Genomic DNA, 13,604 nt, shown 5'->3' on the forward strand with positions numbered 1-13,604 from the left:
GGGATAAAAAAGAACAGGTAAGATAATTGAGGATTTTTTTGTAAAGCTATGTAATTACATTAACCTACAACTTTGAATAAAAAATTGCTATAATTGGTAGTCAAATTACTTCTAGTGTACTTAACAAAGTAAGAGTGCTGCATAGTTGATGTTAGAAAGAATACAAATAGCTGATGTCCAAAAAGATAGCTGACCTTTTCACAAAAGAAACGACTAACAAACAAGAAAAAGCTCAGTAGGTAAAAACAAACAACAAAGCAACTAGGCCATAAAGGAAAAGAAACAGTAGAGATCAGAGAAGCCACCTCTGATCTTAAATTAAAGAACAATCTTCAAATCTAGATGATCAAACTGATCAATAACTTGTCTTGTGTTCCTGGTTGTTGGACATCCACAAGTTCCAAGCAAATGGAAAAATTCCCCTATGTCTAGCTAAACACCGTTTCTGAGACAAAGTAAAAAGGACGCAGTTGTGGAAAACTAGATGAAGGTAGCACTACTATAAAGAGATGACAAAATTTAGTAATTTGAATGTTTGTGAAAGTCAATTATGTGGTGACAAGAAGTTCTGTCTGGATGACACAAGGATTACTAAAACTCAACAAAATTATTAAACTGTAAAAAAGAACATTGTCAGAGCGTTGTTGGGTTGGGAACAATTTAGGCAGGAAGTGATTGAGGAAAAAACCCAGCTGTTAACCTAATCCAAGCCATAAAGGAAAAAATTGTCAAAACAAAGAACTGCACCTGCAGAGTCATATAGATATTAAAAATGTTAATTCCTCAAAAGTACTTACTATTTGTGAAATTCAGGTTGAAGAATTCTGCTGTATACAACATGGTTTTAAGAGCCATGATTTAATAATAACTGTCACACAATGCAAGAAAGAGTGACACTAAAGTAAGTCTTTATTTGAAACCAAATCTTACAGACTAAGCTGAAAACCACAAAATTAACAACTTTACATCTGGCAGACAGAATGATTTGAGATGTATGGTCAACTGTGTGTGCCTACCTACTAAAAATGAGTAACACAGCATCTAGAATGTAAAGCTAAGGAAACATCAGAAGCCTGCATCTAGGACTCTGCACAAAGGATCTTACGTACAATAACATCATAGATCACGATGCAAAAAAATACTAAATGTAATTCTCACTATTTAGCTGCATACTGAGAGGAGTAAGTCCAAACAATCCTATTGTCCTAACTCATTGGTTAGTCACAAGTACTGCCAGTGGCCAAGTGCCATATCTCCATTAACAGGAAAGCACTAAGTGAAGACACATGAGATGCCCAACTGTCCTTGGTCAAACATCATTTTTATTATTTGAACTAAAGGACAAAGATAGTCTCCACAATTTACTATTAAAAATGTTATGCACACCTTTCCAGTCATCTCCCACGACCCAGGTGTAGGATGGTGTACAAGTTAAAAAAAAGCCAGTGGCACACAATTCAGAATATGTCTATCTTTATAAAACTCTTAGGCGTGCTAGTTCAGACACACTGCACCATCACTAAACAGATTAACAGAAGAATGAGTATAAACAGCAAGGCACTTAAAAACAGATTTGCAGGAGTGAAACGAAACCTGTATTTACAGATTCTGGACAGCTACAATATATCTTACTGACGACTTATTAGTCACCATTTAAAATACTGATAGACAGAAGGTAAAAGGACAGTTATCCTGAAAATAGTTACAGAAGGACAATATATAGTGATAGAGAACACAACAAATGCTGTAACAAGAACTTCAGGCAGTGCTACCAAAAAACCCCAAGAGGTTCACTTTACAGTTTAAAAAGGCTGATACTTAAATCCAGAATATAACATAATACGAATGAATATAATTTTACTCAATTTGTTAATTTTGTATTGTCTTTATAACTATCTGACTTAGAAGTCAGCGGAGTTATCCTGCATTCAGATTTATGTAACTTTGTTCAAAGCAAGGTCCAATACAATGGGACAAAACAGTGTTTAAAAACCTTCTAAAGACATTTCAACAAGAGCTGACGTCAATATTTTTCTCTGGAAGTGATACATGATTTTTCAACCTTTTACACTTCTGTACATGGGGGAAAAAATCATGGAAAGCAGTTAGTAAACTTCCCTTCCTACTTATTACTGATAACTTTATTTAAACTTTCATGTAAACCCACTGTATTTTAACACAAGGAAGTGTACTTTTCACAGTACTCCTAGGTTACTACCAGGTGATTCTCTTTACAAATAAAGGCAATTAATAAATTCAGGAAGTACATTAAAAGATAGTTTGACTACTAAATGTTCAGTAATGAGGTTTTTGTAGCCTGGAAACGATATGTGTGATTGGTCTACTCAAATGTATGGACGTTTCCCTTTGGGCAGGATTTTTGCACTGTTTCATTCATGAATCTCAGTCCTACAATGGTTAAGTCTGCTTAATCACAGAACTGCTCTACCTTTTTCCTATGAAGCAATAAAAAGCAGACAAAACCACAAACATGTAAATACAATCTACTAATATATATTTTAATTGTGATGAAGTGACCTGCCATTCCCTTTTAGTTTAAGAGAAAACAGACCAATTAAAAATTTAGTTTGCAGAAACCTTTTTACACTTAATTTGGAAATACTGTAACATAGGCAAATTACTTATACCATATGAATACTGATTTCTTTAAACTGTTCCTGATCCATATACCAACTCGAAATGGCAAGCTTACTAAACAGTCTCTCCCTTACCAATAACAGTAAAATCACAACAAATAAATTAAGAAAAACTACAACAATAAAATCAGAACAAATTAATCATTGATGTCATTACAATAAAGCATATGTCCATTTGGATTGAATATGGTCAATCATTTCTTACATACAAAACCCAGAAAAGGATATACCAAATGCCAGGAGCACCTACGCTTCAGTTGCCTGGAGTCTCAGGATAATACTATCAGAAGACTATCATCATTACAATATAATTTTCAGGTAATTACATGTGTGCAACAGATTAAACCTGACAAAATCAACTGAATCGAGGTTTCTAAACTGAATGTTTCCACTAATGATTCTGCTCAGAAGCACACTTTAAATCACCTTTTGAAAATTTGTATTTTCCCCGTGTAATCTTCTTGGTACTGGAAATATCTCAGAATATAATAGAAATGTCAAAGGTCTTACTTCAATCCATTAGTAATGCCACAGAAAAATAAAACCTGGAATGTCTTCACTGAAACAAGAAACATGAAAATAGTTTCATACAGCATTTTTTAGGTAGTTTACTACTATTCCTAAGCCAAGTAACCTACTTCTAAGCGAGGATATTCAACAGACATATTGAATAGACAGGCTTTACTTAATTTTCATTTCTGTAGCAGGAGTGCTCAAATAGACTAAATCCTACTATTGGATGTGGTATTTATACTTAGTATTTATGATTTGCCTTATTTATTCCATGCATATCAACAAAGTCCTGAACTATCCTCCACCTATGAATCAAAACAAAACACTCACAGGAAAAAAAAATCTTTTTAAAAATAGTGCATGTGTCTGTCATATGTAAGTGTTGGTAAGTTTTTAATAGAGAACATATATAAAAAGCAAAATTCCCATATCGTGTAAGTAATACTTTAAGCTTCTGCTACAGATTTTCCTTCTCTCCAGGCATATAACACGTAACTTTGGATCAGCAGGATTATTAGGATAATTTAGGAACATTTCTAATGCCTGCTCTGAAATAATGGAATGTATTGTCCTGATTTGCTTTAAGAGAATTTAAGCATTAAAAATATTTCTCATCAAAAATATTACAGGACCAAAGGTTTCCAGGGAATTTTCTGAAAGAACTGCCTTCCCACCTTTCAAAAACATCTCATCTTTGCCTTGTTGTTTTCTGGTTGCTCATAAGCTAAAATCCCAGGGTAACATAGTTTATTGTTTTAATATTGGTCTGACGCAAAGCAGAAGTATTCTCTGGTGAGTGCTTATCTGTCATATGTACTTCTGTGAAAGGAAAATCAAGACAAATAAGATGTTCTAGGGCATATCATGGGATTATGAATTTGGCACTGACTGAATTCTGTTTAAAAATAGTTGAAATGATAAATACAAAAAATATCTACACTGATATTTTGAGGATGGGAACTTGAAGAGCATTGGGTTTTAAATATTTTAATTACAGAGTTTATACTATTTCAGTATGAATAGAGAATGAACACTCAAGTCCATAAATGGGACAAACAAAATGAGAGGAAAAAAGATTCATAATTGAAACAGTTAAAACAGTAAAATTCTATTCTAATGATACAATGGACTGTGAACTTACTTTGTATTAATTAAACTCAATGTAATGGCATTTTCTATATCGAAATGAATAACCAGTGATCTGGAAATTCATTTAGACCGTTAGGTTAATTACAGAAACTGATGGAAGTTTTATCAGACAATTACAATTAAAGAACATGAACAATGTGGGACAGATTTATAAGCATTTGTACCACCTCAATCATTTTTGCTGAATTCCACCACCACTTCTCTACAAAATTGTAATCAATATATCAATTAAAAAATGGGCCATCAACTTCATTTGCCCTTGAGTATGATAAAATAAATTAATATCTGATTTCTGCATTTTCATATTTTTCTTCTTTTAAGTCTATAATTTTGTTGCAATATGAAATATTTATTTATTTTTACTAAAAAATGAACATTTATAGAAAAAGAGCATGTATATTTTGGAGCTGATAAGCGTGCTTACTGAAGACGAAACAACTCTAACATTTAGAAAATGTAAGCCAAAATTGACATCAGTTTAAAAGGTACTCAATTGAAGTCAAGGCAAAATTCTCTTATGGGCATGCAAAACATTTGGGAAATACAGGCATTCATCTGTGCATCATTCTGAACAACGGCATGTAGCAATTTACTATTTTACCATATATGTTAGCTATTCAGTCCAGTGAACTGTCCCTTTAATAGGTGCTCAGAAAAATCTACTAGTAGTTACACATCTGATAACTCAAGTATCTTTATTTTCACTTGGAGCTAAAATAAAGCCTAAAAGTTACAAAGACCAAAATTCTGTTTTAGAGAGTGAAAAATGTTTAGCTGCCTTTGAACTTTCATTAAAATTTGTAATCTCTCTCCCATTGCCTTCCAGGGGACCTGGGTAGGCACAACTGTAAATTTTTGAAAGATGTGATGCACAGCTTTAGGCTGGCTTCCTCGCTACACCAGCTAACGCTTAGTGAGCCCGAGAACGTTGATTAGCTATATTCCAGAGCACAAAGAAGTTTTCTACTGGCAGGTGCTCCTCCTTTTCCATCCCCTGCCATGAAAGGGCAGGGGAGGTTATCAAGAAAACCTCCAGGGAGGAGCCAGGGTCTTCACAGAGGCACACACTGGGAAGACAAGAGACAACAAACATAACTTGAAAGAAGAGAGGTTTCCGCTGTTAGGACATTCAAGCATTGGAACAGATGACCCAGAAAGGTTGTGCAGCCTCCATCCTTAAAGGTGCCCTGGTGCAGCCTGGTCCTTCCAACCTGAATTATTCTATGATTCTACGACTTCATGTCTTCCTTCTTTCCCATGCTTTGGCTCTCATTAACTTCTATTTCATTCACATTTTCAGGCACTTCTACGTTATAGAAAAATGGGGAAAATAGGCACTAAACAGTTTTTAAAAGCCCTTGCATAAATTCGGATTCGTATTTTTGCCTTTTTTAACCATACCTACCCAGCTATATTACTGTCCTCTGTAGAACAGTGATACAGATATTCAGTGGCAGAACTTTTTTCTTCTTTTGAATCTTCCTTTTGTCCAGCAGGGTCTTAATATTCTCATGGATCCTATTCTGGAGTGGCTTCAATTTGGAAAAGTTCCAAAATTTTTCTTGATACATTCCTTATTTAACAGGAGATACAAATTTCTTCAGGATTTTAAATTTCCTGTGGAAGCAACTAGTCTAAAGAAGTAGGGGCAAAAAGAGACTGTCAGTTACGTGCAGCCAAACTGTTTGATTTACTAAGTTTCAGTGTGATATCATGGGCCTCCAGGAACCTTCCATGAATGCTTACTTACTTGCTAGGACTTGGTGTACTCTGATCTTTACTTTCAGGATATATCTCCTTCCAATATTTGTCTACATTCTGCATTAGGATAATGATGAAGGATTTAACGGAAATCAGTTGTATCAGTTCTGTCCTCGAGATGCCAAAACTATGGGAATCTACAGCAGCCAAGATGAGACCATGAGCTTCCTTACTTTGGTTGTCTCAATACAGCAAAGAATCTGTCCCACCAAGGGATGTGAACACATTTGCATGCTGAAACTGTGCTTTCTACATAACAAATTATCTATTCCCAGAATAGATGTGCAAATGAAAAACCGATCCAGGTCCCATCTTCTGCTTCAGCACAAGAGAACGGATGAGGCATGAGAGACTATTGCTACTGATTTGTTCCACTGCTTGCAGAAGAAACAGCTCATTTCTTTCTGTATTATGTGAAGGGACAGAAGTGATGGAAGGAAGCAGAGCCATGTTTCCATCTCCTGACATATTCAGAGGTGTAACTAATCACTGTACTGGGAAATGTACAATGTGATACATAAAATATATCCTGGGGAAATAAAACGTCAGAAGGGAAAGAGTAGCTCCAAGGAATGCACTCTTCTTTCTGGCGAGCCAAAAAAATGGGGTGATAATGTTCAGAGTCATCAGAGACTACTAGTGACCAATACAATTAAAAGTCAAAAAGTTAAGTGAGAAATAAAGCTAACCAAATTAAGAAAAATATATTTTACAACTACGTTCAGTCCTTCATTCCTTACATTCTATAACTCGGGAGCAAAAGATGAACAGTCAAGTTAAAGACAACAACATTTCTAAAAATGGGGACTATCCTCTTCCAAATCTCTGGAAATTCCTAAATGCTGTTAGCATTTAATGAACTCCAAACCTCTCAGCTTTAAAAATCTCAGCTGACTCTTTCCCTTCTGTTAAAACATTTACAAATTTAAAACCTCTTAATTCTTACATTGTAAGCTGTTCTAAAATATTACACAGTTACAATACTGGCAGTAACAGAATAAATGATTAACAAATTATTCAAAGATAAAGGCTGCAATATTGTTGTCTACATGGAATGATAACAGAAAAAGTATTAGTCTCCTAGATGTTAATGTTGACTTACCAGTTATCACTTCAATATTACAAATGTGCATAAAAGATGGAATATAGAAGATCTTTAAAATAATAAAAGGAAGAAAATGAGACAAAACTGGAGCTTCATTTCTATTCACTTAGTAGAATTTCCTATAGAAATGGAACTATTTTACATCTTTATTGAAAGTTTTGTAATAAGGATAAATAAAACACCTAATTACAATCATTAGTAATTGTAGTAATTTTGTATTATTAGGAGTTGTGACCCTGTGGGGGAAACTACATTTTGGCAATATGAAATGCTATACATGATAAAAGAAAAAGCATGACTTGCAGACACACAGATTCAACAAAAGTGTAATAATTTCTACTGCAAGGGCTACTAGCAGTCTCTGTTACGAAACTGGGTATTACACGTTGCCCAATGGGAGGCAGATAGGCGAAGTCTGTTTACTTATGTATTTGGCATAATTGAAAACAAACAGGTGTTTGTTAGGATATCATTATTCAAGGAGCAACACTGCAAAATTAGATTTTTCAAAGGGATTGACTCATGAGATATAATGGAAACAGTGAAGTATACAGCTTAGCTAGCTATACAATGACTATCTAGGGATTTAATAATAGTGGAAATACCGTACGATGTAAACAGCAACCCCAGAAATAAATTTCCTAGGATAGAACTCAGTGAGATAATAAGAGCAACAGGGTAAACTTAAGAAAGGCTTTATTTAGAGTAATTTCCAGAAAATGAAAAACAAACACTGCCCCCTTCCCCCCTCCCCCCAAAGAATCTCCCTAACAGTGAGATGAATGAAATGTTTGGATAATTTTCTAGGAAAAGAATCTCAGTCAAAGATTGGTATTTCAGTCAAAAGACTGGTATTTTAGTCAAAAAGGAATAGTGTACTAAAAATGTACAAAAAGGAACACTGATTTAAACAGGAAGTATTTCATCTCTGTGTTACTACAAGGATTAAAAAAACACTGCTTGGGAAAGGTGACAGTACAAAATATTCTTGGAGCATCGGGAAGCAAATGCAGATTTAACTGATAATTTCATTTCCAATTTAAAACACATCATATATTTTGTTAGTTCACTATGTATTCGTAGACTCCTGATTTGAAAGTAGATCCCATATTTATACTGTAAAAGCAGCAGCTCTAGGGATGATATTCATAGCCTTTGACATAAGAGAGTTACATGACTGTAGAGATGATCATTATGGAACTCTTTTGTCCTCATTCCTGGATTTAATTAATAAAAGAAATTAATTATTTTAGTAATCTAGATAAGCTTTAAAAGAGTAGAATTGCATTCTAGATTGAATACAATCTTCATAAAGAGCGTATCTGATAATGTTGTTAAATCAGACAATGTAAAATATTTTCTTTACAGAGGACTGCTAGGAACGCATAGCAAATGCTGCTGTTCACCCTAATTCAGCAAGCGGCAATTATTACTATTTCATTCTTACCTGACTAGATTTCAGAATGGGCATCAGTGGTACCACCAATGCAATCTAAAACACTCTCAGAAGAATTGGTTCCACTTCTACTTCAGAATTTTAGAGGACACATTTCTACTCCAAAGTTTTGTACAGAAAAATGGCTGATAGCAGCATCTATCATTTCAGCTTGTCTTTGCTATTTTTATTAGGGCAGCTTTTCATAATTCAAAATACCCACTTGCACAGAGTCTTTTTCCTTTTGTAAAAAAGACTTCATATCTATTTGCTCCCTGACACAATCAAATGGTGGCATGATATAAGACTTTTTGTTTATTAAATCACAGTTGTGACCAGGATGGAAAAAAGAAACACAACTTCATCTTCTACACAAAATGCAGAGTGCGCAACAGTACTGGATTCCAAAAAATTTCACTGTTACTGTAGAACTTTTGACCATTTCTGTAGAACACTGCAATAAAGGTTGTCTTTTTATTTTTTAAATAAAATATACTTTGAGGATAAAGATGCAACTAAAAACACTGAATTATCTGTTGACATTACTTACATATGTTTATAAATACCACATTTACCTTAACAAGAGCTATTGGGAAAGTTTACATTTTTAGGGGGCTTAATTCACATTAATGTGCTTTTGTCACAAAACAAAACAAAAAAAAGAGCCATAACACTAGCTTACTTGTGGATGTGTATACTAGTGAACTGGGGGCACTGTACACGGGAGATCCCTCCTGGTTTGCCTGGCACAGCAGCACCCTGCCTACAAGAAAGAGAGAGAGAGTGGTATCTGGTTTTGGAACACTCGAACTAAACCTCAATTTTTATCTCAAAACAGAAATAAAGTCATAACCAGAGCAGTGCAGTGAAGCAGGGGCACTTTTTGTCCTTTGACTTCAAAGCAGAAAGAGCCCCAATAAACATGTACAATTTTACATTTAAAAAAGCACAACACAGACATCCCCCAAAATACAAACACCCTTTTTATCACGTGGGGAAGCTGGCGCACGCTCCGAGCATTCGCAGCACACAGCAGTCCCTCACCCAGCTGCTCTCTCTCCCTCTCTGCCCTGCCTCGCTGAAACAGAAGCTGCCTAGTTAGCTCTGCTGCTAACGGGAGCAATCAACCCACCCACACCACCCAGCTACTAACTGCTCATCTCCCTAACTTGGGCTGAAATGAGAGGCTACTCAAGCAAACACAGCAGATAAATCAGACCGCACAGCTCCCATATACAGACTTTAGGCCAAGTACGATCTCAGTTATATTGCTGAAATTAACACTGGTGCAACTGATCACTAATACATGTGAAGATTTCAGTATTTTTTGCTCAAATGAGAAATACATAAACATAAGCTACTTTGCAGTATGTAAGCTGGATTCAGGATTAAGAACAAAACCAAATAAAAGAAATGAAACAATTTTTTTAAAAAGAAAAAAAAGTAAAAGTAATAACCAAATCGATTTAAAACATCACTTTTGCAATGCATGTTCATTTTGAACAAATGACAAAAGTTTAGGCTTATTTCCTGGGTTTTTTTAAATGAACTTAAATAAAATGCCTTACTAGTTCAACTTCTTTCTTAAAATTGTATTTTAGCAGTCTTAGCTGAATACAGATTGAACACTGATTAGAGGTAGAAACAACTATAGTTTTACACTAGGAAAAAAACTTCTGCTCTTCTGGAACACAGTCCACCAGGAAGAGCAGGATGTGACACAGCTGTTTTTGCAGATATATGTGTATATATCTGTATATACACACACACACACACAAAATTATATATATACACGTACACTGACATACCTCAAGCTGTCAGGATTTGTGAATCATGCAATTTCAAAAATCTTAAATTTACATGAAGATTTGTCAGACTTTAGAAGTTGTGCATTGACTTATAAGCAATGTAACTCAACAGAGTTGAGTCAAATATGTTTGGAAGGATAAGATTAATTACAAATGGTAGGCATGTTTTCCACATAGTATTACAAGAGCAATTCTCAACTTACATTCAGTTACCAGACCAGAGTTCTTTCAAAAAATGTTTTAAAAAATTTCCGTCATTGACCAGTTCTTTGATTATTGCTTGCAGCTGTCAGTTGAAGTAGAAATACAGGAAATACTGAAGGAAAATAATTCTTGTAATTTATGCAATTTAGCTAAGACTATGAGCACTGGAAATCTCATTAAATATTACGCTTCTAACCTTCCCAGACAATAGCATACCCTTAACTAACAGGATTTGGAGATGTTTGCTTTTTTCCAGCCATCCACTACTAATCTGAAAGATTAAAAAAGCTAAAAAATTTGTTTTTCCTTACTTTAAGACAGCCCATAGTTGACTATATCGATATCTATCTCTGTCAGCCTTCCAAAAAAATCCACAACTGGAAGCTATTAAACGAACATATACCTACTGAGATCCTCCTAATGGCTAGCATCACTTTCAGGCTAGTAGCTAAACAGGACCTATCAACACACTCACTTGACATTAGGAATGTGTACATTGGAATACGGATTATTTAACACCACAGATGCTTCAAAACTTGTGCAACTACAGAAGCCTGAAAATGAGTGAGCTGAAGACAGAGGCATTCATCCAGCTGAGTGAAACGCGGAAAGGAATTATTAAAATCAGTAATTTTCATTAGGTTTTAAGAATAATGTAACTATAATGACTTCAAGTATGTTTAGTAAATATATAAAGATAAAGGTTTGTAGAAATTGAAGATTATAGTTCATTTATATTATTCAACATAAATTCTGGATGACACTGCTTGTTCCATGGTCCATAGGTATTTTCATATTCTTTGCAGCTAATAGTCTTACATTTTTTCTGATTTCATCTCATACAAATCTAATTTTCCCTACTCCAGTCTTCTAATTTCTAATGAAAGTACTTCAAAACAGATGCTTTTTTCATCCATGCTACTAGAGTGTATTTAATTTGTTGCATAGAGCTAATTATATTTTGACAATCTGCCTTCAAATTTGTAAATAAAATTAATACTAATACCTAAAACACTATTATTAGATTTTGTTAGAAAAATATGGAACTGTTTAATCTACTTTTGTGAGAAAAGATTATTTCTGCTGCATCTAATTTTGGTATTAAAAATATTTAAATTGTATTTAATACAACTGGGGAAAGACTGAACTATTTACAATAAGATCTTCTGGATAAACCTCAAAACATTGAAACAATCTATAAATTCCCGAATGGGGGGGGGGAATTCTTTTTCCTCTAGAATACTAAATTCTAGCACAACAGAATAAAGGGGGGAGGGGTTAAGAAAGAGGATTTTAATATAAAGTTCTTACTATTTCTGTTCAAACTGTAATTTAATAATATCATGGAGCTGATGAACTTCAAAAAAATTACAGTCACGCAAGAGTTCATCTTTAATTCTGCAATGCCTTCTATACCAGCATATTTAAGGCTGATATTTTCTCATTAAGAACAATCTGCATGCTGTTTTGCTTTTCTCTAATATAAATATCTACTTGTTTGGTCACAGCAGACATGTGACCAGTGATACAGGATTTTGGAGATCATCAGCAGAAAGCTCCTCCTGACTCACTCCGTCAAAAGGATCAGAAAAATATGAACATATATATCTGAAGAGTGTATTCACTACAGGCACACAGGAGAGCTTTAGACAGACCAGTGGCAGAAGGGAAACTGAAGCAGCCATGCTGCTGGGTGTAACGGGAGGAGAATAGTCCGCGGTGGCTGAGCAAGCCGGCGGGTTGTGCCGCACACAACAGGTAGCTGTGCTGCGGCAGGGCATGGTGGTGTCAGCTGAGCACTGCCGTATGACTGCAGATCCCCCCAGACTGATTCACCGCTCATCCTTGCCATACAGGCTGGCAGCGCGGACAAAAACATACTTTTCAAGATCAAAAAATATTCCCACTCATACTTCTCTTCCTCCAATGTTTTCTCCTACAGTCCATGATTAAGCATGTACTGTTTGATTAGGTCCTTTGTTTAAGCACTATAGTTATTTTGAGAAAATAATTACTCTAAAAGTATTCAGGGCTGTGAGGAAAATGATGTGAAGTCATTGATATTTTTAGAATACCAAAAATTCAGTTCCCAGTGATTCCAAGATGTTTGACTAAAAGCATTTTACTAATTTTTTCATACTTTCAAAAATAAGTTTTTGTGTATAGTTCTTATTTACACAATTTATATAAATTAATCTACAGAGCATAAGTGGAAATACCAATGTACTAGTGATGATGCACAGACTACTTACTGGCTCATACATGACGTATGACAAAGTTCACTGTATTTCTCAAATACTCAGGTAGATAAGAAGTAGTACGCACGATCAACAACAGGAGGGCTTTCCAGTAAATCATAAAGCATTTTAAATCACTTCTGTCAAAAATAGCTTTTAGGTCTAACTGGAACCATTGTGTAGCCAGCATTACAGACAGCTTAAAAGTAAAGATCTGGAATAAGTTTGAAAGACTTTGCACAACCAGTTGGAATCTCTTATGGTATCCTTTGTGGAAGTATAAATTGAAACAACATTTTCAGCAGAAAAAAATTCATACCGTTAGTTAAAATTATGCTGCTGATGTAAAACTAATGGCGTTGCAAGGCCTTGATCATGGCAATAGCTCTCTCCTGTCACAGGGAGTAGATGAAACTTTTAGAAACCTTCACTACCAGAACTGTATAAAATTGATATACCATTACCGAGAACCTGAGTTTACAATGCATCACCTCCCAGTACAGATGGCTTTAGTACCTTTGCTCATGAACAAAAAGTTTCCAATTTACCATGCTGTTATTTATTCCCCCAGGATTTTGGAGGATTTACAAAAGGGAAGAGGACAGAACTTGCAATGTTGTGCAAGTAGTACTGTTACATTCCAGGGCAAAACCCCAGCAAGTTACTAAGTGAGACAAAGGGGAAAAACTGATTTCCTACTTTCACTCTGGGAATCCTAAAACCCACAGCTTCATA

General features: G+C 34.9%; 1 protein-coding gene across 6 annotated transcripts in view; it reads right to left on the minus strand.

Annotated features, from left to right (window-relative positions):
- RBFOX1 (RNA binding fox-1 homolog 1) overlaps positions 1-13,604 on the minus strand; it is a 1,343,363-nt gene that overhangs the window by 57,864 nt on the left and 1,271,895 nt on the right. For 5 of the 6 annotated variants that reach the window (XM_050906339.1, XM_050906343.1, XM_050906344.1 and 2 more), the window contains one exon: positions 9,303-9,383. The exons of the other annotated variant lie outside the window; for it this stretch is intronic. In XM_050906339.1, coding sequence (XP_050762296.1) covers positions 9,303-9,383 — 81 coding nt within the window. The remainder of the gene's footprint in view (positions 1-9,302; positions 9,384-13,604) is intronic. 6 annotated transcript variants of the gene reach the window in all.

The sequence above is a fragment of the Gymnogyps californianus genome, chromosome 15 (genome assembly GCF_018139145.2).
Source record: "Gymnogyps californianus isolate 813 chromosome 15, ASM1813914v2, whole genome shotgun sequence".
In the NCBI taxonomy this organism is placed as follows: Eukaryota; Metazoa; Chordata; class Aves; order Accipitriformes; family Cathartidae; genus Gymnogyps; species Gymnogyps californianus.